General features: G+C 44.7%; 1 protein-coding gene across 1 annotated transcript in view; it reads right to left on the reverse strand.

Moving 5' to 3' along the window:
• Positions 1–491: 491 nt before the first annotated feature.
• Positions 492–23,456, reverse strand: part of LOC142761711 (uncharacterized) — a 150,366-nt gene continuing 127,401 nt past the window's right edge. The window contains exons 4-5 of the mRNA XM_075890582.1: positions 21,076–21,298; positions 492–673 (exon numbers count right to left, since the gene is read on the reverse strand). Of these exons, the coding sequence (XP_075746697.1) occupies positions 21,297–21,298 (2 nt within the window). The 3' untranslated portion in view covers positions 492–673; positions 21,076–21,296. The remainder of the gene's footprint in view (positions 674–21,075; positions 21,299–23,456) is intronic.

Consider the following 23,456-nt stretch of genomic DNA (forward strand, 5'->3'; position numbering starts at 1 on the left):
AATGAAGGATGCATCGCAGTGGTCACAAGCAAAGGGACACTCTTCTTTATGAGTGCGCCTGTGCTGAACGAGGCCGTATATAGACAGAAACGATGCACTGCATTGCCCACAGGAAAGCTTCCTTGTGTGCAAGCGGACGTGCCTCAAGAAGTTACTTTTCAGCTTAAAGGATGCATTGCAGTGGTCGCAGGAAAAGGGACGATCTTCTGAATGAGTGCGCATGTGGTCATTGAGGCCATCTTTTCGCAAAAAGGTCGCAGTGCAGTGGAAACAGCAAAAGGAGCGGTCTCCAGTGTGAATGCGCACGTGCTGAATCAAGTATCTTTTCTGTGAAAATGATGCATTGCAGTGTTTACAAAAAAGGAATGCTCTCCTGTATGAGTGCGCATGTGGACATCGAGGGTGTCTTTTCTTGCGAAAGATAATTTGCAGTGAACACAAAAAAGGGGGCGCTCTCCTGTGTGGGTCCGCATATGAACTATGAGCTTGGAATTGTTAATTAATGCAGCTGGACAAAGGTGGCACTGTAAGGGGGCCTTGTCCACATGTTTTTGAAGGTGCCGCCTCATATGCCCCTTATTCTTCGTCACATAGGTACACTGCTGGCAGGAATGCAGTTGATGTTGTACAGGCACCAATGAAGACTGTTCCAGAGACGCTAAAGACAAGCAGCCTGCAAAACCATGAAGAGAAAACAAAGGCAATGAAAACCATGCAGCATAAGCTACGTTGGTGCCTATGTACGTAAAGCAGATGATGACTGTGCCACACCAAAACTAAATTGTGTGATCACTGCATTACATCAACCAGGAACATTTCATCTACTTCCCATAGTGCTGCATGACAAGCTTTATACACACGTGTATGCCAGGTTGCCAATTAGAACCTGATTTAGATGACATTCTGATGCTGTATTTGAAGAGCGAAAGGTTTTTGAATAGGCATAAAAAAGTCATTAAATTATTTACTGTACTTTTGTTTGCATAGAAGAGTGCACAAAGCAAAGCACAAGGGGAGGATCGTTTCATATTCTGACCCATGAGCACATGAAATAAATTGTGAGAAATTGAAATTTTCATGAATCAAACCGAAAATCTAAGAATAATGGAAAAAGAAACAGTTATGAAAGTTACAATAGTTTCCCGGTTTTCGACGTTCAAATATATGAGGACAACATTGTACGTGATACAAGGAACTGTTTTGTTAAACTAATGCTCAAGTTTCCAGATTTCCCCCCTTTTCTCTACTGATTCAATAAAAACGTAAGGATACCCAAGAGCGCAATGTCACTAATTCACTAAAAACTTCAGTCACTAACAAAGTAACTTACGAATTATTATTGACATCTTGCGATGTCAAATGAAAGCGCTTTGCCATGCATTGTGTCAACTAAAATGTAAAATTGTTTCAGTCTGCGCATGCCGACATGTTAAAACAAAAATATATGCATTATTAAATAGCTATTCTGAGCAAGCGTTCTGCAAAGCAAGGACAATGATCGAAATTGATTTAAATACAAATTTTTAGAATAAAATTCATTACTTCATCGTCAATTTTATATGTCTGTGAAAATGTCAAGAGTAATCTTCATATGTTTCAATATAACCAATTCTATGTGGCTCCTATGTGGCAGTCTTGACATAGTCACATCACCGTCATAATCCCAAGTTTATAATAGACCAGGGTACAACATACGTGTAAAATTGTAAATGGTTTTCAATAAATGTCACTGCAACACCATTTTGACAATATTCAAAGCACGCAACTTTTGTGTAAGTACAGCCAATGCCTCCTCTATTTATTTCAATGCCAGTGCAAATGCACACTTCGAAACGGGAGCAGTCAGTCCACCTTAATTCAGGGAGTAGCCATGATCGGCGTTATATGAAGGATCGCGTTGATCGCGTCGCACGTACTTCCAAGCACTTTCCCTGGAGATGCGACAGACGTGTTTCCCATTCAAATATCATATGTTTGTCAGATTTGTTTCTTCAGGCGCCTTCTTTGTAACTTGGCGTATGCAGTTGCGTTGCAGCAACACTTCCCCGTCGGTTGCCTGCATAGTGGCACGAACAAAGACACACTTTCTCAAAACACCATATCTTTTACAGAGCCCGTGTGAAAGCCAACATTATAAACACGAGGAATGCAAGACACCACTCCCCGGATCTGTATCCAACTCTACAAAAAATTATTTTATACGATTTTCTTCATGAGGCACTACATGATGAGCTCTCTGCCCCATGACCACAAAACACTCACATAGGCTGAGCGTTGGGCGAGAGCAAGGAAGGGCTAGAGGAGAGGGTAGTGAATGGCTCAATGAGGCGCATTTGGATGGCATTGATAAAATAGAGGCTCTGGTATAGTGAAAGCTAATTATTTTACATCTCATTTCGAGCTGATGGTCATGGTCTGCCCACGATATATTGGTGCCCATGAGTGAACGAGCTTGTTAGTTCACGCGCACATCCGCTCTTCTATCGAGTATTGATAACTCGGGACTGCAAGCCGCTGCATGGCGGTATTTTATACGGCTGCCACAAGCTTTTATGGCTCAACGATAGATTATGCAAGCAATGACCGCAGCGTCCTGATACGAGATACCACTGGCGTCATTGCGCTTGCTCTTCATATCGCGTGGTGATTCATGCCAGACGTGTCTGCATAGTCACTCTCCCTGTCCTTTGTGTGCTGCACATTCAGTCGCTAGGCCTTGTGTATGTGAGAGCTAAGAAGTCGTTCGGTGTTTCGTACTATGTGCAGTGATGGTGTTTTTTCTCGGCTGCTGGACCTATTTGCACTGTCCACAGCCTATAGGTGGTGCGTAAGGTAAACCAACATGGCAGTATGGAGGATGATAGTGAGTGAGTAGGAGGGCGAAACATGCTGTAGAACTTGTTTTGGCAAATGTAATCACGTCACATTGAAATATATTACAGTTATACGTAAAATGAAGGGTAAATGAGCAAAAATTTGCACACCAACCATTTATATCGTGGCGAAGATGAAACCTCAGCACAATTTGCGAGCACCGATTATCACTTAATTCTCCGTTGCACTGACCCACTAGTGTCCGCAGATGTCATGTTAGCTTCCCAGGAACAAATGTTGCGACGATACGCACCATTTGAAGTTGCCGTGGGCCACTTTCTACCAATTAAATAGTGGCAGCATAATTTTATGTAGTGTGACCCAGCTAGCGCTCTTGGCGTCTTGAAAGGCCTCATGGGCAGTTTACAAAGACGAAAGGGGTAAAAATGCACCATCTATACCATACGCGACGCTTTGCCGCTCGCGAAAACAAATTGCTTCAAGCTGTAATGTTCTGAAAGAAAGCGGCTATCTCTAGATGATTGGAAGCGTTTTGAAACTTGAATCATTTCGATCACGAGAATACAAAGCTAAGATTTATTTGATTTATCACGAACATTAAGCTCGCAAAGCAATGGTGTTGCAAATTTTGTGAGGAAGTCTTTGCAGTTTTGTTAGCAAAGACACATGTTTATTGGGTGAATGGTTGGGTAATTGGCTGTAATAAGGAAGCACTGAGGCAGTACTAACATAAATAAGCTTGTCTTAACATCAATATTACCACACATGAGCTTCGATCAAGATGACTTAGTAACATCATGCAGTTGATTCCTGACTGGCGCTCAGAATAGAAAAATTGCACTGCAACATATATAAACGTAGTGTGCGGGTGCGAGTTTTCCATTGACACATGCCCAGTTTGTGCTTCCTTTTTTTCCCACCTTTCCTTTTTAGAACGGCATACAGTCAAGCGTGGTATTGAGGGCAATATGAGGTCGTTGACTACATCTTACCGGTGGTTCGAAAAGTGGGGCCAAAAACTTTCCATAACCGTTTCGGCCCAGATAATCATTTCTGCCTGAACATGTTAGTCAGTTCATGACAGGAGTGCCTCCGACACCTCGAGGGAGGAAGCTGGCAGTATGGTTTAGTAAGCTGCCTGAAGGCTACCCAATATCACATTTTGGGAATGCGAGGGGAATCCACCACTAAAGGGTATTGAAGCGGCGCAGACTTGCCACCAGATTACCACACGTCCGATCACCACGCTTTTTACATTGATATATTTCACTGGAAAGAATGTGACAATATTTTTGCTGCGAATCTGGTTTGCGCTCCGCGGCAGGACGCCCGTATATTGAATATTGCCACTCATTCGTGAAAGGCTAATGAAAGCTCTCTGTCTACAGGACAGGTGTTGGTAGGGCCCGCACTAGTCACGCGAAAGCGCTGCATCGTCACTCAATCCTCCTCGAGGTGTTTTTCTCTCTATCCACTGTGTGGCGTGTCACTCTACGGACAGTGCAAATAACGTATCCGAACTTACTGTGGCTTCTCGGGGAAGAGGACAGAGCACCAAAACACTCAAGGAGAAGGTAGAAATCTTTCGTGCAGTGAATGGTGGCAAAACAAGTAAGCATGAAATCGCAAGAAAACATGGCGTCGCCAAAAGCGCTCTTTGAATGTATATAAAAAAACAGCAAGAGCAATTCAGGAGGCCTATACGATTGACGAATTCGCTGACTGTCGCACGAGGCTCCGCTCGGTGAAGCACCCGGAATTGGAGCGCGCCGATCCTGTGGATCAAAGAAAAGAGGAGCCAGAATATCCCACTGAGTGGCCACAACGTAATGGCAAAGGCAGCAGACTACATGCTTCACTGAACACTGATGATTATAAAGCTTTAGAGGGCTGGCTGCATCATTTCCAAGAGAGGCACCAAATTGTGTTTCACAGTTAGTCTCGCGAAGGCAGAAAGAGAAAGAGAGAGAGAGAGGTTTATTCACAAAGGGGCAGAGAGGTCTGCCTGAGTGATAGTATGCTCTAGCCTGTAATGCAAAACTGGGGGAGGGAAACGGGAAAAAAGAGTAATGGATGACGATAGGGAGGTAAAGAAATGAGTTCAGTCCCGTCAAGTTTGTGTGATACTATAGATGCGCATCTAGTCCAGCAGCTTTCAGAAAAGGGCCACCGTTGGACTGAAGCATTACGCGAAAGACCCAACACAACCTCACCAGTTAGAGGCATATTGTCCAATGCTGTCAAGCGCATTCGCCACATGATATTGATGCAAGACAGACGCGGTATTTAAACTACGCGCACTAGTTCATGCGCCCCCAAGAGACCAGCAGCCCGATGATGAGACAAGAAAAGGCCGTGACGGTGCGCGGCACCTCAGCACGAGATTTTGAAGAGAAAGAAGTGGGGCACCGCTTGAGGTCTTCTCGGAAGTTGATTCCTTTTGTGGATCGCCTATTAAGAACAGTGCTACATTTTCCTTTACTTTTCGGGCACCAGTTAGCCCCACTAAATAGTTATTCTTAAACCAACTGGATTGTACGCAACAATTCTGGTGGAAATGCTGGGTATGTGGCCAGAAGCTCCCGTTGAAAGTCATCCCACGACTGAATGGTACATTCATGATTTTCAAACCACGTTCGTGCGCTGTCTTGCAACGCGAAATAAATGCGGCGGAGCTCCCGTTTTTCAGTCCATCAGTTGCAGTTGGCGATGTGCTCAAAATCCACCAGCCAATCCTCAACGTCTTCATGAGGATTGCCATGAAAAGGGTCGGGCGTCTGTTGTTCATCAAAAACGACGTGCGTGGCAGCGACTTGAGATGAAACAATGTGCGTGGCAGCGGTTGTACACGACATTTCGGTACTCTCACCGGAGATAGCTGGAGACACTCTAGGCTCTGGCGCAGTGATAAACTTGCAGAAAACATGCGTCACGTTCTCGACGAAACACGCCATCGTGACATTCGAGAGTGTAAAACAATTCGATGCGCTTCAGATTGCAGTCGACGCTGTAACAGTACCTCCAAGATCCATTATCATTGTCACCGTAAGAAGCAATAGATACAACGACTATGAAGGAATGACAAAAAGAAATACTGGGCTATTACTCGAGAAAGGAATCTGAGCAGCAAGAGGTATTGTACGGCTGCGTGATGGGTGTATGAATGTCTTCCTGACAGATTTCCGAAATGAAGTGCAACATATTGCGAAGGGAACTCTTGTTGGTCATTTGCACGATTACGTTCCGATTATGGATTTGAATTCTTCCGAGACTGCACCACTACACCCTGATGACATAGATTACATACTCGCATCTATCTACATCGAAGCAGCCCTATCACCGAACCAGAAACAGAAAATCGAGAGCCTTATACGGGTGTACACCTTGTGTTTTTCCACATCACCGAAAGTCAAAAGAACATCCATCACCAAACACTGCATTATAATCTGTTAGAGCTATTTGCCAGCACCTGTACCGAGTGTCACCAAAAAAGAGAGAAGTCAGAGGCCAAGTTGAAGAAATGCTTAGAGACGATGTAATTCAATAATCGGCCAGGCCATGGGCCTCACCTGTAATGCTGGTAAAGAAAAAGGATCAGAATTTGCGCTTCTGTGTTGACTACCGAAAATTGAACGTCGTCACAAAGCGGGATGTCTATCCACTTCCAAGGATCGATGACACCCTTGACGGACTATGAGACGCGAAATTCTTTTCCTCTCTAGACATCAAGAGCGGATACTGCCAGATAGAGGATGAACGATATCACGAGAAAACTGCTTTCGTCACCCCAGATGGATTACACGAGTTCAAGGTACTCTCATTTGGCCTGTGTTCCGCACCCGCCACATTTCAGCGGATGATGGACACTGGGCTATCTGGGTTAAAACGGCAGTCCTGCGTTGTTTATCTCGATGACGTCGTGATCTTTTCGGCCACCTTCGATCAGCTTGTGGAACGACTACGAACTGTGCTTGAAGCGATTAGTATAAAGAAACCCCAAAAGTGTCATTTTGGTTTTCATGACCTGCTTTTCCTCGGTTATGTGGTTAGTTATGAAGGCATTTGACATGACCCCAGAAAAGACAGAAGCCATAGAAAAGTTTCCTAGACCGATGAATAAAGCGGCTGTGAGACGATTCTTATGACTTTGCGCCTATTACAGAAAATTCATCAAAAAATATTTAGAAGATTGCGGAACCACTAACACGACTGACGAAAGAAGACACGCCTTTCACCTGGACAAGCGAGCAAGAAGGCGTGTTCAATGACCTATGACGGCGACTCTTAAACCACCCTGTCCTTGCACATTTCCACGAAGAAGCCGAAACAAAGATTCACATGTACGCAAGCAATTTGGTACTAGGCGCCATCCTCGTGCAGCTGCAAAACGGAGAGGAACGAGTGGTTGCATATTCTAGTCGCACTCTTTCGAGAACTGAAATGAATTATTCGGCGATGGAAAAATAATGTCTGGCGGTAATATGGGTGATACCAAAATTCTGACCACACTTATATGGTAGACCATTTCGAGCAGTGAGCAACCATCACTCACTGTCTTGGCTCGCAGGCCTAAAGCAGTGCCAATGCGGCCTTCTGGGTGACTTGCTAGATGGAGCCTCAGGTTGCAAGAATACGACATAACAGTCGTATACAAGTCGGGTCGCAAGCACAGCGATGCTGATCGCCTGTCACGCGCGTCAGTGGAATCTGCACCTGTGGAAGATGGAGACGACTTTCAGTTTCTTGGAGCCGTTAGCGCCGCAGACATGACTGAATATCAACGATCTGATGCAGAGTTGCGTCACCTGATCAAGCATCTGGAAGGGCAACCCATGCGTGTTCCTCGAGTTTTCGTCCGGGGATTGTCGTTGTACCTGATAAGAAACAACGTTTTATACCAGAAAAACTTCGAGCACAGCAGGGCGAAATTCCTGTTACACCATTGGATGCAATGCTGCCTGTAAGTAACAATACAGAGCACAAGCCTGACATCAGTGAGTTCATTCAGCGAGCCGAAGAAGCACGGCAGTTGGCGTGACATCACATAAAACAATAACGCATTGGTGCCAACCGTTACAACCTTCGGCAGAGAGGAGTCGACTACGCACCAGGCGACAGAGTTTGGATTTGGACTCCCGTGCAGATGCCTGGCCTCTCCAAAAAGCTTTTGCGGCGCTATTTCGGCCCTTACCGAGTCCGTTGCATCAGCTCCTTGAACTATGAGGTGACACCGAAAGGGCAAGTGAGGTCATCAAGATGCCGAAGGAGCACAGAAATTGTGCATGTGGTCAGAATGAAGCCATACTAGAACAGGCAATGAACATTGAACTATACCCACCCGATCATGAGAAATACCTATTTCTCCAATGGAGACCACGCATTCAGATCATGTCAGCAGCACCGCTTCTACGCATCGGGACGATGCAATCTTGGAGAAGGGATGATGACGCAAGACAGACGCGGTATTCAAACTACGCGCGCTAGTTCGTGCGCCCCGCAAGAGACCAGTGGCCCGATGATGAGACAAAAAAAAGGCTGTTACGGCTTGCACCTCCTCAGCACTGGATTTTGACGAGAAAGAGGTAGGGCACCATTCGAGGTCTTCGCAAAGATTGATTCCTTTTGCGGATCGCCTATTAGGAACGCTGCTACATTTTCTTTTACTTTTCGGGCACAAGTTAGCCCCAAAAATAGTTATTCTTAAACCAACTGGATGGTGCGTAACAATATATTATAATGCTGACGAAACCACATTATTTTTTAGAAGCAGCTGATGAGGACAGTGCTAACGTACAAAGGCGAGAACTGTGCTGGTGAGAAGAAAAGCAAAGAGCGCGTTAGTGTCTTGGTCACAGCAAACATGACCAGGACCGAAAAACTACTGCTGCTGATCATAGGAAGCCCTGAAGCCTCATTGCTTCAAGAACATTTGCACACTACCAGCGAGTATAATGCCAACTGCAAGGCATGAATGAAGCAGGAAATATTCGTACAATGGCTTATAAAGCTTGACTGCAAGCTTGAATTCGCTAACAGATGAGTGGTTTTGGTAGTTGACATCTGCTCAGCGCACGCGGTCGATGTGGACTTGAAGGTAACTAGGCTCTCGTATCTGCCGCCGAACACAACGGCAGCCCCGCAAGCAACTGACAGGGGGCCATTAAGAACTTAAAGTGCTTTCACAGGCGCCACATGTTGGACAGTTTGGTGCTGTGCACTGCCGGTACGAAAGACTACAATGTGACGCAGCTCTCGGCATTGCATATGGTGGTTCAGGCCTGGGATCAGGTTATGGCAACAACCATTACAAATCGCTTCTGCCACAGTGGCTTTTGTGTGGTCAATAAGGGCACACCTTGCGAGCCCAACAAGCGGTTAGGCTGAGGTCATTCCTGCTAAACTGCGGGATGCGCTGGAGAATGTGAGCTTTGACGACTACGTCGGTACAGGTTGCAGTGCAGTGGTCTGCGGCATAATTATGACAGTATTAATAAGTGTATGGAACTGTTGCTCCGGAACAAGCACTTAAATGGCATCCAAATGAAGGAAGACGACAACTTGGTTGTTGTGGGTCGCACCCTCAAGCTACTCTGTTGGCCTGCAGTACTGTGCGCTCTGTACAGCGTTAGCTAGACCCACTGTCAGCAAATAAATCTCTTTCTTAACAATATAATCGGCAGATGACTGGCGGAGAAGCACCCACCGTCGATGTAGGTGAGGGTGATGAAGAAGATGAGGTGCCAATGCGGCCCTCAGCTTCGGAGATAATGGAGGCTATCCGTGTCGTGCGCCTATTCTTCAGCTTGGAGGAAGGCGAAGAGGATACTCTATGCCCGTTCGCACACTAGAAAACAAGGCTATGGCAATCGCATTCAAAGAAAAGAAGCAGAAATTGATCATGGATTATTTTTCCGAATAAATATTTTGAGTGACTTTGCAAGAACCCTGTCTGCATTTTTGCTGTTTATGCAATGAATTTCGTTAGCTTGAATTAGGTTAATTTGAACTCATTGGGCATCCCTGCAAAATTAAAATAAAGGAGCTTTTACTGAAATTTGAATGAATGTAACCATATGCAAAAGTAGACAGACCACTGGTAAAGCGAGCATAAAGAACACAATGTGCACAAACATAACGTTATCTTTGGTACTAATCCGGTTTGAACGTTGAAAATTTCTTCATTATTTCAATTTGGTTTTATTGTAAATAAGTGATTACTTATAGACTTATTTTACAAAATTAGTTAGCAACTTCAAAATACAAGTGTTATGTATAGATATGGCAATATAAAAATGAACACTTTAATAAACATGGCAGGAAATAAAGCTTTGAATAGCTGTAGCATAGTGACGCAGCAGCTTATAGGGAGTATGCACTCAGTTGCAATGCGGCGCTGCTGTCAGTCCGAGCGTCATTTTTTAGGTTTTCAGAGCGTAGACGACCCATGCTTGCTACTGTATTTGCTATGCTTATGTTATGGGTGCTGCGTGGAGTCATATTCTCCTGCATTTGCTATACTGTGGCATTAGAAGTTTCCTCCACTAGTGCATGCGGTATGTACAAGGGTGGTCAAAAGTTCCCAAACCACACTGCCATAGGTATTGGCCACGAGATCGAGCAGAGTCGCCGCCTGGCGGCAACTAGCTGAAACGGTGAAGTGTGGATTGCTCCTTGCATCGTCTGCTAGCCACGTCGTGTTTTCATGTGCCCGTTTGTCATGCACATCTCAAAGTTTGGTTTGTCCGGTCATGTCAGCGCGAATGTAACTGTTTCTACGTATGCCTGAAACGAGGTACGAAAGAATTTGGTCTTGCTCAGCTGCTAATGCATTGTAGCAAGATCGGCGAGTGCAGCTTTCCAGAGTGCTGTTTATATTTGCCGTACCCTCCACTCACCAGAGAAATTTCAGAGTGGGTGCCGTTTTCTGTGTCAAGCACATCGCAAAATGCTCTGGACATCCTTCCAAACATGAGGACTATTAAATGCTGTGTGAATGCAGCGTTTTATAGCGACTCTGTTGTAAAAAAAAAAAAGCTTTAGGCCATGCACTTGCACGCTGTTGGTAGGTGTACAACTACGGAACTGTACTTTATCAATCATGTGAGTAGCCTTAGTTGTGTTTATCTGGCCATGGTACCACTACATAGAAATATTACTATCACATAAACATGAGACTTCGGTACTTACACTGTACTTAAAACAGAGTTACCGTGTGCAACCATGTGCTTAGATTTAAGAACACTTGAAAGAGCCCAGACATTGAAAATTAATTCAGACGGCATGCCTTTTATATATAGTCGTATAAATTCACTGAAAATTTCATCTTCTTTACATTGTTTTCAGCGCTTATGTGGTATTGTTAGTGACCGATGAAAGGCAGTAGTATTTTTGTCCGAAAAAAAAAACCTGCTTGTCCCATCTACCAGGTCTTTGTTGTAGCACCGTCATGCACGCCCCACCGCGGTGGTCTAGTGGCTAAGGTACTCGGCTGCTGACCCACAGGGCGCGGGTTCGAATCCCGGCTGCGGCGGCTGCATTTCCGATGGAGGCGGAAATGTTGTAGGCCCGTGTGCTCAGATTTGGTCGCACGTTAAAGAAGCCCAGGTGGTCTAAATTTCCGGAGCCCTCCACTACGGCGTCTCTCATAATCATATAGTGGTTTTGGGACGTTAAACCCCACATATCCATCAGCACCGTCATGCACGTAATCCACCGATGAAAGCTTTCTGCTGAACTCTTATATAAGATTTTTACTGGCACAAGAACATGTGCGAACACGTGATAAACGCAGTGTAGCGCAAAGTGCCGCCAGCCACAAAGCTTTCTTGACTAGACTTATCAACTGTCCCACATTCCATGATGAACAGAGTGAGTGAAAAAAAATCATATGAGTATAGGGTGTGAACGGTGGTACTGAACTAATCGCCCAGATATGTGGGATTTCTACAATCATTCTTTCTTTTTTGTAGTATGCAGATGACAAAGATATAAATAAATAGTTTAGTCATGCTGAAGCAGTGCACAGCAGGCGGAACACAAGCTAACCACGTACAAACAACACAGCAAAGGTCTGATTTAGTGCGAAAGCGTGAAGAGAGTCACCCAGGGCCAGCATCCCTATAGAAGGCAAAATGCGCTCTACTTGTGGGTAATGTTAACGTTGCATAAGTGCTGTGCACTGATTCAGTAGAGAAGAGCGTAGATATTAACAGTAAACTGTAGTCAACGCATTTTATCCGCCGACGATGGGCTCAGACCGCACGCAACGAAGCACCGCTGCAAGTATTTCTATACGAGGCGCCGAGCGCCTACCAACACTTGTGCAGGGACAGTGCTGCCACCTATAGCCCAATCTCAACGCAAATACATGAAATAGTGACCTGGGAACTTTTGACCCCCCCTCCCCCATACATGTATAAGTGACCTAACAGCAGCAAGTTAGTGCTACACTCTAAGCTAAAGAAGACTAAATGGGGTATGGCATTGGTTCTTCAGGGTAATAAATGGGCTGCAACAGCTTTTGAACCAATTTTGGACCAACTACTGTTATTTATCTTTCTACCCCTACCCATTATATTTGGTTTAAATGTTGGTCCTCATAGGATGCTTCAAAAGGACTAAACAGGGGTGCAACAGCCGAAATACAATTTGGAGCAATTTTTGGAGCAGTAAAATAATACTTTCGAAATACTAAAATCCGAATTTGGAGCAGGTTAAAAAAAATATTTTTTTATCATGAAATACCAAGTTTGGAGCAGTGTAAAAAAGGAGGCTTACATTTAGAAAAACAAGATATGTGTAAACCATTCAACATCACCTAATTAGTGCAGCGCGAACATGAGCACTGCTATTTCCATGAAAGTAGTATTTTGAACCATCTCACTGCACGAACAATAATAAAGTCCATGACAGCATTTGCTGCGCTGTCAAATCATTTGACACATTCTGCCAATCTAAATATGAATCTGCCGAACTCGTGACCTTAGAATTCTGGAGATTCGCAAAACCGAGGAGTATAGAGTGGCGTAAAAAAACTGGCGCACGATTTAGTTTTTTGGGGAAGCAGAAATGTCATACACTGTTCTAAATTATTGCCAGAAGCTTATTTAGACGACAGTTGTTATACTGTTACTCCGAGTTATGCGGCGTACAAACGCATGAGTAAATGTACAAAACGTGCAATGTCCCGTGACTAGTGCTAACAGCCCCTTCCGAATCTCAATACGCTTTTTCGCAGGGCACCAGCGTACTGCGGCGAAGGTGGCTTCAGTCTAGGCAGTGTTGGCTTAAGCCGCATTTTCTGCACGGATTAGAAAGAAATTTTATAACCGCTACACTCCCCCCCCCCTCACTTCCTACCTTTTTTTTGCACGATGGGTTAGGCGCCTCACCGCCTCGCTTGCAAAGTGCGTTCGATGAAGTAAAGTAACAACGGCACACGTCCATTGGCCCGGATACGGTACCAGATATCTATCGCCAGGACCGTGACCGGGACTACGCAAATTCAAGGAAAAAAATTAATGCTTTTTGTGCCACTGCTAAGGCAATCAACTTATTCACTGGCAACACCTGTGTTCGCAGCACGTCGAGCTTGTTCATGCAAGGAAAAGGCAGCATACGCTTCCAGCTTTAGTTCCTAAGAAGCCATAGCCGCGTTTTTAGGTTAGGAAATTTCCATTTCCCGCCAAGCGTTAGCGGCTACAGCAACGCATTTTAGTCGAAGTTCCTTCGTCCTGCCACTAGGTATCTGCTGTAGTCAGCGGAACGATGGGCGTGCAGCGTTGTTACTTTATCTGGTCAATTGCGTCTCGCGAGCGTAGAGCAGGTGCCTAGAATATTATAAGTAGTGTTGTCTAGGCACTATCGTTCGGGTCTGCGCGCTTTGACTGATGGCACAAAACTGCAGGTGGTAAACATGGCCTCTATGTCTTGCCGAAATTAGTGCACCTAAAAAAATTTCGAGCCTGGCTGGGCATTTTGGCACAGCGTGGCACAATTTCATCAAATTTCACGGTCCAGGCAGAGCTCGTCACAACAATCGAGAATTTTATCAAACTGGCATAGTTGGCGCAGCTGTTGCACCCCGGGGACTAACAGTTCAGCCATCTGGCTAAATTGAAGACAAGAAAATGGCGACCCTTCACTTGTCAGTATATTTATGGTGATTCCAACTTAATGATCATGGAAGGACGCAGTACATATACAACTACCACTTCAAAGTAATACACCGACCACCCGTGCTGCACATCAGAAATCTAAAACCATCGAATATATACAGGCACAATATTTTGACCTTCCATATAGAGCTGGCGGGAGACTTATGTTCGGTGTAAGAAAACAATAAATGTTGACAGCGTAGTAAGTGCAACTTTACGTGGGCTCATTAATAGCATCGAAGCACACCGAACTTTATTTATGGATCGACCTTATATTCAAGCCCTTTCAGTTTGTGAATTCGAGTTATCAGCTGGCACTCGATTGTGTTGACCGAATGAGCGTTAGCAGTGCTGGTGCACGAGTCAGCATGCACAACCATAGAAACGGCACTTTATGTAGCAAGGCCGGGAGGTGCTCCACTGATGTCATCGTGTTGGCTTCTTGCCAACGACGTTGCTAGGCCTTCACGAGGAGCACGGCTACATTTATACGACCACTGGCGATTACAGCATGCGTCTCCTGTGCAATTTTCGTGGTCATTTTCACATAAATAAATAGCTAGATGTCCACTGTCCGCAGATGTCCACTGTCCGCAGTACCTTGTGCGCCAACAACGCACTCCCACCAGCCGCCAACTGGCTTGGTGCCGACGACGTACAAGGACTACTTTTCACTTAAAAGTTGTGGCAAGTTATACCCCTGTCACACAACATATCTAATGCCATTTAAAATGATTGACAATAAGCGGACCTAATGTGATTTTACCAGCATGCTGTCACACCACGAAAACAAATGTCATTCTGAAATCATGACCATGACCTTAGCCCTCCTGAGCCATGGATTTTAGAAGAAATAAAAATATACTGAAAGTTGCATGCAACATGCGTGCATTCACAAAAATCATCTTTATAGGTAAAAAGGTGTTCCTAGAACATAAGCGTGGCTGTTTTACACAACTTGCCACAGCTACATGGCACGCTCTAAAACCAACATGGCCGATGATATGCGCGACCAAGCGAAAGTAGAGTTCGCTGAAGCGGGGTGCACGACTAACTTCCTAAACGCAGAAATGAGACGGCAGCAGCGATTTCGTGTAGTCACCACTTCGGTCACCACAGCACGTGCAATGATCAATCCGCAATACAGGCAACGACAACATAGCAAAAGTCAAACATGGTCAGCAACCAGCTGCTCTAGTTCGAGCGGCTTTTTTAGCGACTTTGTTGTGTGCTATTATGTCATCAAACCAGTTATATGTTGATCTAGTAAAGAAGAAAGTATTACAAATAATACAAGAACTTATACCTAAGCTAACAGTCAACCCCCGAAAAGTCGCTGGCATTGAGACCACTCATTTGGTCTGAAATCAAATGCGAATGTGTTTCAGGAATTCATTCTGCTGAAAATGTCATTTTCATCAAATGACATTACTTTCCCCATGTGAACGCAAACAAATGACATAACAAACGAATGACATCACCTGTAAATTACATTACATTTGTCATGTGACAGGGGTATTACCCTGCGGGAACAAAACTCCCGATGAACTGCTTATCTTTGTTTTCGCTCTCAGTGTTCATACACAAACTTCTTGGATTGTAGCTAAAACTATCTGAGCAGTTACGTGAGGGGCTTCCAAAGTGAAGGAAGAAAAATTTATGAAAAAGCAGAACGAAGTGCAATGAATGATATACAGACAGTATTTAAATAACATTATTTCGGAAAGGCTTTTTCAAGTGCTTACGGTAGATTTTTACTATTGAATTTCTCTTTCTTTCATACAGAAGAAATAGTGCCCCAAGCAGTCAGCTGCTGACATGCATCTTCTGTAGCAAAATGCATTACCAACACTACGTACGACTGTAATAGCTCTGCAGTGAGAGTGGTTTTGTGGGTAACTTCGTCAACATCGCTGTTCTTCGTGTTAACGTCAGACACATCGCCACCACTTGCCAATACACGACCCTTGAAATTCGCAGTTTCTCTGTTTTGGAGGTTTCCTTTCGCGCTTTAATGCCGCTGGTTTAGACAAGTGTGCACGAATATTCAGGAAATTCAAGGAACAGCACCGAGCTTAAGTCTCCACCTACCATGTGGAATTCTTACAATGTTTCCGCCTACGATGTGCTTGTAGCAAGTGATTAGGTCCTCGGATTCAAAACGTAGTTCGCCAACATATGTCTTGAATGTCAGCTGGAAGTCTTTTCGTGAAATAGCAGATGTTCAGGCCTTGAGAACTGCGGGGTCATTTGAGGGTTTGAAGAAGTGCCTCCGAATGCACGTATTTTCCTCAAAATCGTAGCCACTTCGATAGCCTCGCACGCTGCAGGTCGGCATGTTTATTATAATAAACTGCTAATTCACTCAAGCACATATGATCGTCATGTCACAAGTGAAATTCATTTTGCGATGACTGCGATCTTACCTTCAAGCTCCCGCCGCTGTGGTCTGAGCAAGCTAACACCAACAAAAGCATTCGACGCTGCCACGGGAAGCCAGCGGCAGCGACTCAATCTCAGCTACGCCAGTGCCACCCATGGAGCGGATACGAGTCGATGCCACCTCCAGAGCGGGCTTTTCCAACTGACAGTATCTAAAAACATTTCCAGTACCAACCTTGAAGCACCATCTGTCGTAAAAGTAGCATAGCCAGTAGCACCTTCACCATCAACTGCATCACCCATACACTGGAATGAATTAAATTTCGGCCCTAACTTCGTCACAGAAAGCTGAGACTCAAGCACTACAATGAAAATTCCGTGACTACGTGACCATGTCACCCAGAGAGCTCGGCCACACTTCTTTGATGCAGCGCAGAATCGATACGAACTCTGAAGTTTTTGTTCGGCATCATCCACGTCGAGTCTCTGCCTCCGAACACGCAGAAATCACAAAGAAAGTTGATGACACGCTTAAGTGTAGTACCATATCGCGCTCATCAATTTCATAGTCGTCTCCCGTAGTCCTTGTCAGAAAGGACTACGGGGGACGTGTCAAACAGTGTCACTAAGCCTGACGTGTATCAGCTTCCTCATCTTGACGATGACCTTGAATGCTTGCATGGTGCCCGTATTTTCACAACACTGTATCTTCATTCTGGCTATTGGCAGGGAGAACTAGACCTAACTGACGCCGAAAAACTGCCTTTATAACTCCAGATGCCCTATACTAGTTTAAGCACCTGCCATTTGGCCTCTCCAACACTTCTGCATCATTTGAGTATTTAAAGGAACACTAAAGTCAACTATTAAGTCAACGTTGATTGTTGAAATCGTGGTCCAGAAACCTCATAGTGTTAGTTTTATGCCAAGGAATGGCCTATTTTGAAATAAAATCACATTTTAGTGGTCCACATTAGGGTTGTCGCACTTCAAAATGCCCGCCTCAAGAAGCGGACCGACCGGACCGTCTCACGTCACTGTTGCCGTGCACAATGTTGCCCAGCTTTACTGCGTTCCAGCAGCAGCAGCAGACCAAAAGCAGCGGGAGCCCCAGCAGCAACAACGGCCATTGATCAATTTCTCGCCATTGGCTTCGAGATTGCAGACGTTTTTTGTGCAACTGCGCCGCGCTAGATGGCACCACCTGTTCTATGTAACCACTTGCGCCATTCCTCTTAGTAACGTCTGGCGATTCTTTTCGCCATGAATCAAACAGAAACGAACAAGTGGCATTTTATTGCGTCTCTTAATGCATAGAAGGTTCTTCATTTAGTGCAGTTAGGTCGACTATTAGTGATTAATTGTAGGCGGTCCATCTGACGTCATTGGAACTATTTCGAAAATGTCCTACTGCAGCGCTTGTGTTCTTGTGCATTTACCTTAATTTCTCAGTAAGTAGGGCACTGTTATTGATAATATTGTCGTTTTATATGTTGTCCTACATTGGGCTTTCGCTCTGATATAAATTGTTATTTGACTTTAGTGTCACTTCAATCGACCGGATTCTTCGGCATTTCAAGCGATCGATGGCTTTGGCTTATTTAGACATCACTGTCTGCACTCCTATATTTCCCGAACACCTCGGGCGTTTGAAAATGGTCTGGAGTGCCCTCCAATATGCTCACCTTTGCGTTTAGCCTGCCAAGTCAACCTTCCGCTTCTCGGAATTTACTTACTTGGGGCACATAGTCAGTGCCCAGAGGCATCAGCCCTGATCCCACGAAGCTCCAAGTCAATGCCTTTATTCCACATCCCACCATGGCTGAAAGGTTTCTTGGGCTTTGCCACATATTTCTGATGCTCTGTCTCTGACTTCCATTCTCGCGCAGAACCACTCAACGAGCTACTGAAGAAAGAATGATGATGACGGTGATGATGTGTCGTGCTTTATGGCACAAGGGCCATTGATGGCCAAAAAGTGCTGTTTCAGTAGACAAGAGATGTGAACAATGATATGGTACGTAGCTGTATATATAGGGGCCTAAAGATTCGTCGCCCTAACGCGGGCACACCATAGAATATTAAAATCATGAAAGTAACGTGAAATATGGGCAGTGAAAGTGAATGGCGAAAGGTCGTGATAATCAAACAATGGTGGGGATGTATGCACGGCAGCATACATCCCCACCACTTGTCGGTAGGGCAATAAAAAGGGCTTTTTTCTAAGGGCATCCGAATCGCTGCACTGCACTAGCATGTGGAGAACCGTACGTGGTTCTCCACATCTCTCACAGATGGGTTGATCCCCGCCACACAAAAGGTAGGAATGTATAGTGTGTGCCTGTCCTATCTGTAGCCCGGTCAGCATGACTTGAGTGTAGCGTGATCTGGATGTTCTTGGCCAATCTTTGTAGTTTTTTTTTGCATTTCCCTATCCCATAGGTGCTGCCAGCTCGCCCCGAGCTCTCGTTGTAGAAAAGGCTTCAGATCAAGTGCAGGGTTAACTATTAATGTATTGGTGGCAGCGTTGTCTTGAGCCGATTCCGCTAACCGATCCACCAACTCATTTTCCGCGATCTCACGGTGCTTTGGCACCCAGCACACTACAACGCGTCGTTTGAGACCGTAGATCGTGCATAAAAGAGTAGTGGCGAAAGAACAAAATTTTTATGTGCTTTCAGTGTTTTCAAAGCAGTTACAGCGCTCAGAAAATCTGTGCATAACTGCACGTTGAAGTTGTAATTCCTTGATATGCTTCACAGCCACAAATATCGCATGAGCTTCAGCAGTGGAAATGCTTGTTTGGGGGTGAAAAATACCGGAATTTGAAAAAAATGGCCCAAAAGCTGCATAGGACACACCAGTTTGAGGCTTTGACTCACCTGTAAAAAATTCTGGGCGAGTGTAATTATGTTGAAGTTCGAGGAAGTGTGTGCGGATGTGCCCAGTAGGTGTGCGATTAGCAACTTCAACAAAACAGACATCGCAGTCAATAACCTGCCACTGCCGCAGCGACGGATATACTGCAGGAGCAATCAAACCGTGTTCTAGATGTGGCCCGCCTGTTTTCTCAGTGAGGTTCTTCACACGAAGTGAGTAGGGCTGTCTCTGCTAAAGTACAATGTCAAACAACACTAAGAAGACCACCGATTACGTGAGATATTGGTGTTAAAGAGCATTGACACCAAGGTCGAAGAAGCTATTTCTAGGCTGACAGGACTCATGAGTCGAGACACTCAGACTCAGATCGAGCCTCGAGTACAATTCTGAATGAGCCTGGGTTAGTAATGTTTTGGCGAGTTTGAGTCAGAGTGAGTCCGAGTGAGTCTGGCTCAGGAAAAGTTTAGTGAGTCTAAGTCCAGGTGAGTCTAAAGTCAAAATATATTTTATGACTGAGTCTGAGTGAGCTCCAAAAGTTCTGCCGACCAATGGTCCTAACGCACATGGTATATACATTACAAAAAAGAGAATATGTTCAAGCAAAAACAATGCGTACTTGTTTATTTAACAGAATTAGTATGTACTGTAACCTGTCAGATCTGGTCAAGTCAAATTCACTGGTGAGAGGCCGAATCGGGAATTATCATCGCAGCTGCTGCCACCACCCCCTCAACGAGTATTGTCCACGGTTCCATCAAACACATTCAAATGCCCATTTATTTTACACTCTTCTCAACATGCTAGGAAAAACCACCTTCAACAACATGGCGATACTGGAGGCCCTAAGCTTTTGCACATAATTTAGGGCATTTTCAATGGCAGCAAACTCATATTAGCAAGCACACACTCTTCAGCTTTCTCACGTACCTAACGTCACACGTTCAAGAACACATCGAAGTAGACGGCAGCAGCATGGTTCCCATTTTCTTCGGCAGACTTTATAACAGCGAGCTTGAATTTCACTGTATATATAATTATTGTAGCCTATCGCAAAGGAACAAGAAAAAACAATAGGAAAGGACGGCAAAACATAAACTTCCGAAATCAAACGACCCTGCATTACAGCGCAGACGCAGATAATGAGGGGACAGATGGCACTCAAGGCCCTCGCACGCTTCCAATGCAGGAAATTGTCCGGTGCCATGAGCGTGCCTTCTCGCAATGGAAGAGATGGAGAAGTAGAAGGAAGCAAAGATATGAGCAGTTCCGGTTTGGGTGTTAGGGCACGGTATTCTTGGAACTGTAGTTGAGAGAAGTCTTCAGAAGAAGGAACTTTGCATTCGCAGCCCGTTTTATGTACGACTTCGCTCGTCTGCTCAGCCAAAGCGCACCCATCCAAAAATCCTCAAGTCCAAGGTGTTTTCATGAGCGCACTGGCGATCTGGTTCGGGTGGACCATCAAGCACAAAATACTCAAGTTTTAAATGTTCTTTAGTAAATATGGTTAAATATTAGTGGTGCGCAAATTAGGCGAGTAAGTACAGCACCTCTTGTTCCCTCAAGCTCTGACACCCAAGGGCAGCAAGTATACAGACGGGAATGCGTACAGCATTTCGAACACTGTCTCCACCAAAACAAAGAAGATGCTCGTCAAGCCTTACAGTATACAGTCTACATGCCTTTGCAGTGCAGCAACCAATACAGCACTACTTACTTTTTCTCTGGCTCATGCATGCACATGGGTGTATACACACACATGCATTCAATGCTTAGCTCTTGCGGCAGAACACTTACTTTTCTTAATCTAATGGCTAATGCATACCTGGTGAAACAGCCCGAGGCTCTGTTTGTGTAGAGCTTGTGGACAGAACTTTCTTTTCATCTGCCTGTGATGCTTCGTCATGGGTTGGTAACCGCACTTGAGCAAATTTGTCTCTGACCCCACCCGGCTCACACACTGGTTCTGGTGGAGTTTTCCCTGCTTGTCCCGACTCACAAGCCGGACTTCGTGCTGCTTGTTGTACTGGGTCTGCTGCAATGTCATCCTGAAATAAATTGCTTCTGTTGCTGAGAGTGATAATGCCTCTACACTAACATACACACACATCTGTTATTCGCCACAATTTGCATCGCATACTTCGGCAGCGTTCATCAAACAGACAAGATTGCAGAAACGATTGACAACTTGTATCTGTTTAGAAAACCCTAGCAATCCTAATTTACTCTTTTAACTAACCTATCTTGATTAGAGTTTCATTTTTTTCCCCGTATACAGAGCAGGCTATAGTTAAAAAAAAGCCCGTCTCATTATGGGTACATGCTTGCTACCGCAAATTCCAGCTACCTTAGAACGAAGTTTGCAACTTCTTCCAACCTTAACAATCACCACTCGCTATTGCTTGCTCACCTCTGAACGTATGCAGCAACAGCTCAAACGCACTCCGTACAATCCCCTGAATTTCTAACCCTCCCCCCTTCTGTACAGGTCTGGGCAACACCCTTTTCGTCTCTTTTCCACATACCGGCTTCTTTAGATCGACTATTAGCCCTCAGGGCTCTTAGACACACAGTCATTTTAAACCACTGTTCTCAAGGAAATAGCACACTCACTTGCGATACAACAGGGGAGGGCTGACATCGGAGCATATCAATCCAAGTTGCCGCTATGCGGCAAGTTATTTATTTTGTACGAAGTTTTTATCTTTCGCCGCTCTAGATTTCAACCTTACCTTTTTATTGACTAATCTACATGATCAGGAAAGTCATAGATATATCATCAGTGCAAGGATCTGGCTTCCGACTAGTGACTTCTGTCTACTGCCTTGTTTGTTTGCCGAAGTTTTAATTACTGATAGAAATGCTAACGAAATATGATGTAGCTTTAAAGCAGCGCCGATCTATTCCTTAGCAGTTTTAAAGTTCTTGCGTTTACTATTCATGCACTCAAACCGCCCTCGGCGTATACTCTCAACGTAACAACCATATAAAAGTAGCTGATTAACTTACCAAACAAGAGCACGCAACTTGTCAGTTTTCAGAAAACGACAAAGTAGGAGTGCTACCCCTCCAAATCAGCTAAAGTTTGAAAGTTTGGATATATTGAGTTAAATAATATCAAAGTTAAATAACAAGGAAAGAAGTAACGACAAGATAAACGCATAAGAAGGAGGGTCATCCAAACACTAAGCTACGCTAAGCTTGCAAGGTGAGAAGTTCGAACCCGTGACGTTTATTATTATTATTATTATTATTATTATTATTATTATTATTATTATTATTATTATTATTGTTAGTATTATTATATTGCATTTTTTAGAAATACAAAGTACCAAACAATTAAGAGAAGGCAAGACGAGCTACGAGTATTGTGAAGTTGAGGACTGATAAGCAATCATGCAGTATTCTACAGCACTGAGAAAGCAGGACGGAACCCCCTACTTAGAGATCGTGCATCAGTTTAGCATGCAGGTTCGTGGTTCAAGTGCCGGTGCCGGACAATTACCTAACGTAAATTCACTTAAAACACGTGATAAAGGAATCATTTAAAAAATTTGCCCGATTCTGCATGTTACACGGCAAATTTCGTCGGACGACGATAGTCTTGCGTCTGGAGAGAGTGAACGAAACCTTTATTTGATGTTCTGCACAAGAAAATCGATGAATGGTATTCTGCAGGCGCTGCGTTAGAGTGCCTTGAGCGTGTAGCGGAGGCGAACGAGCGCATCGAAGCACTTTAGACACGAGCGCCATCTGGCAGTTATCTTCGAAAACGAAGGCGTGCGCGTCCGCGGAGACAGATGCGCACCAGTCTAGGAGGTGATAAGGTGTAGAACGCAAAGCGACGGGAGGTGCCACCACCGTGTCGTCGTAGCAAAGCATTGGAAACACCTTTTTGAGCATTGCGTTGCACTGTCAGCGCAGCGCGATGAATGCTACAGTCCTTAGAGTTACTTGTGTATGCCTCTTCTAGTATTAGACAGACATACAAAACATAGACATGTTGTTATGGTGCCTCAGATATGCGCAACAGTTGCTTTGTAATTGACAATCGCTCAACTAAGAATGCTAAATCTTGAGCAATATTGGTGGGCGCTACGGATGGGGTTGGCCGTTTGGTGCCATTTGAGGTGTCAGTAAGAGCAGACAGACAAATGTACAGACAGACAGACAGACCAAAAGTTTTCTGTCGAAGGTCCCCAAGAA

Source organism: Rhipicephalus microplus, chromosome 3 (assembly GCF_043290135.1).
Source record: "Rhipicephalus microplus isolate Deutch F79 chromosome 3, USDA_Rmic, whole genome shotgun sequence".
NCBI lineage: Eukaryota > Metazoa > Arthropoda > Arachnida > Ixodida > Ixodidae > Rhipicephalus > Rhipicephalus microplus.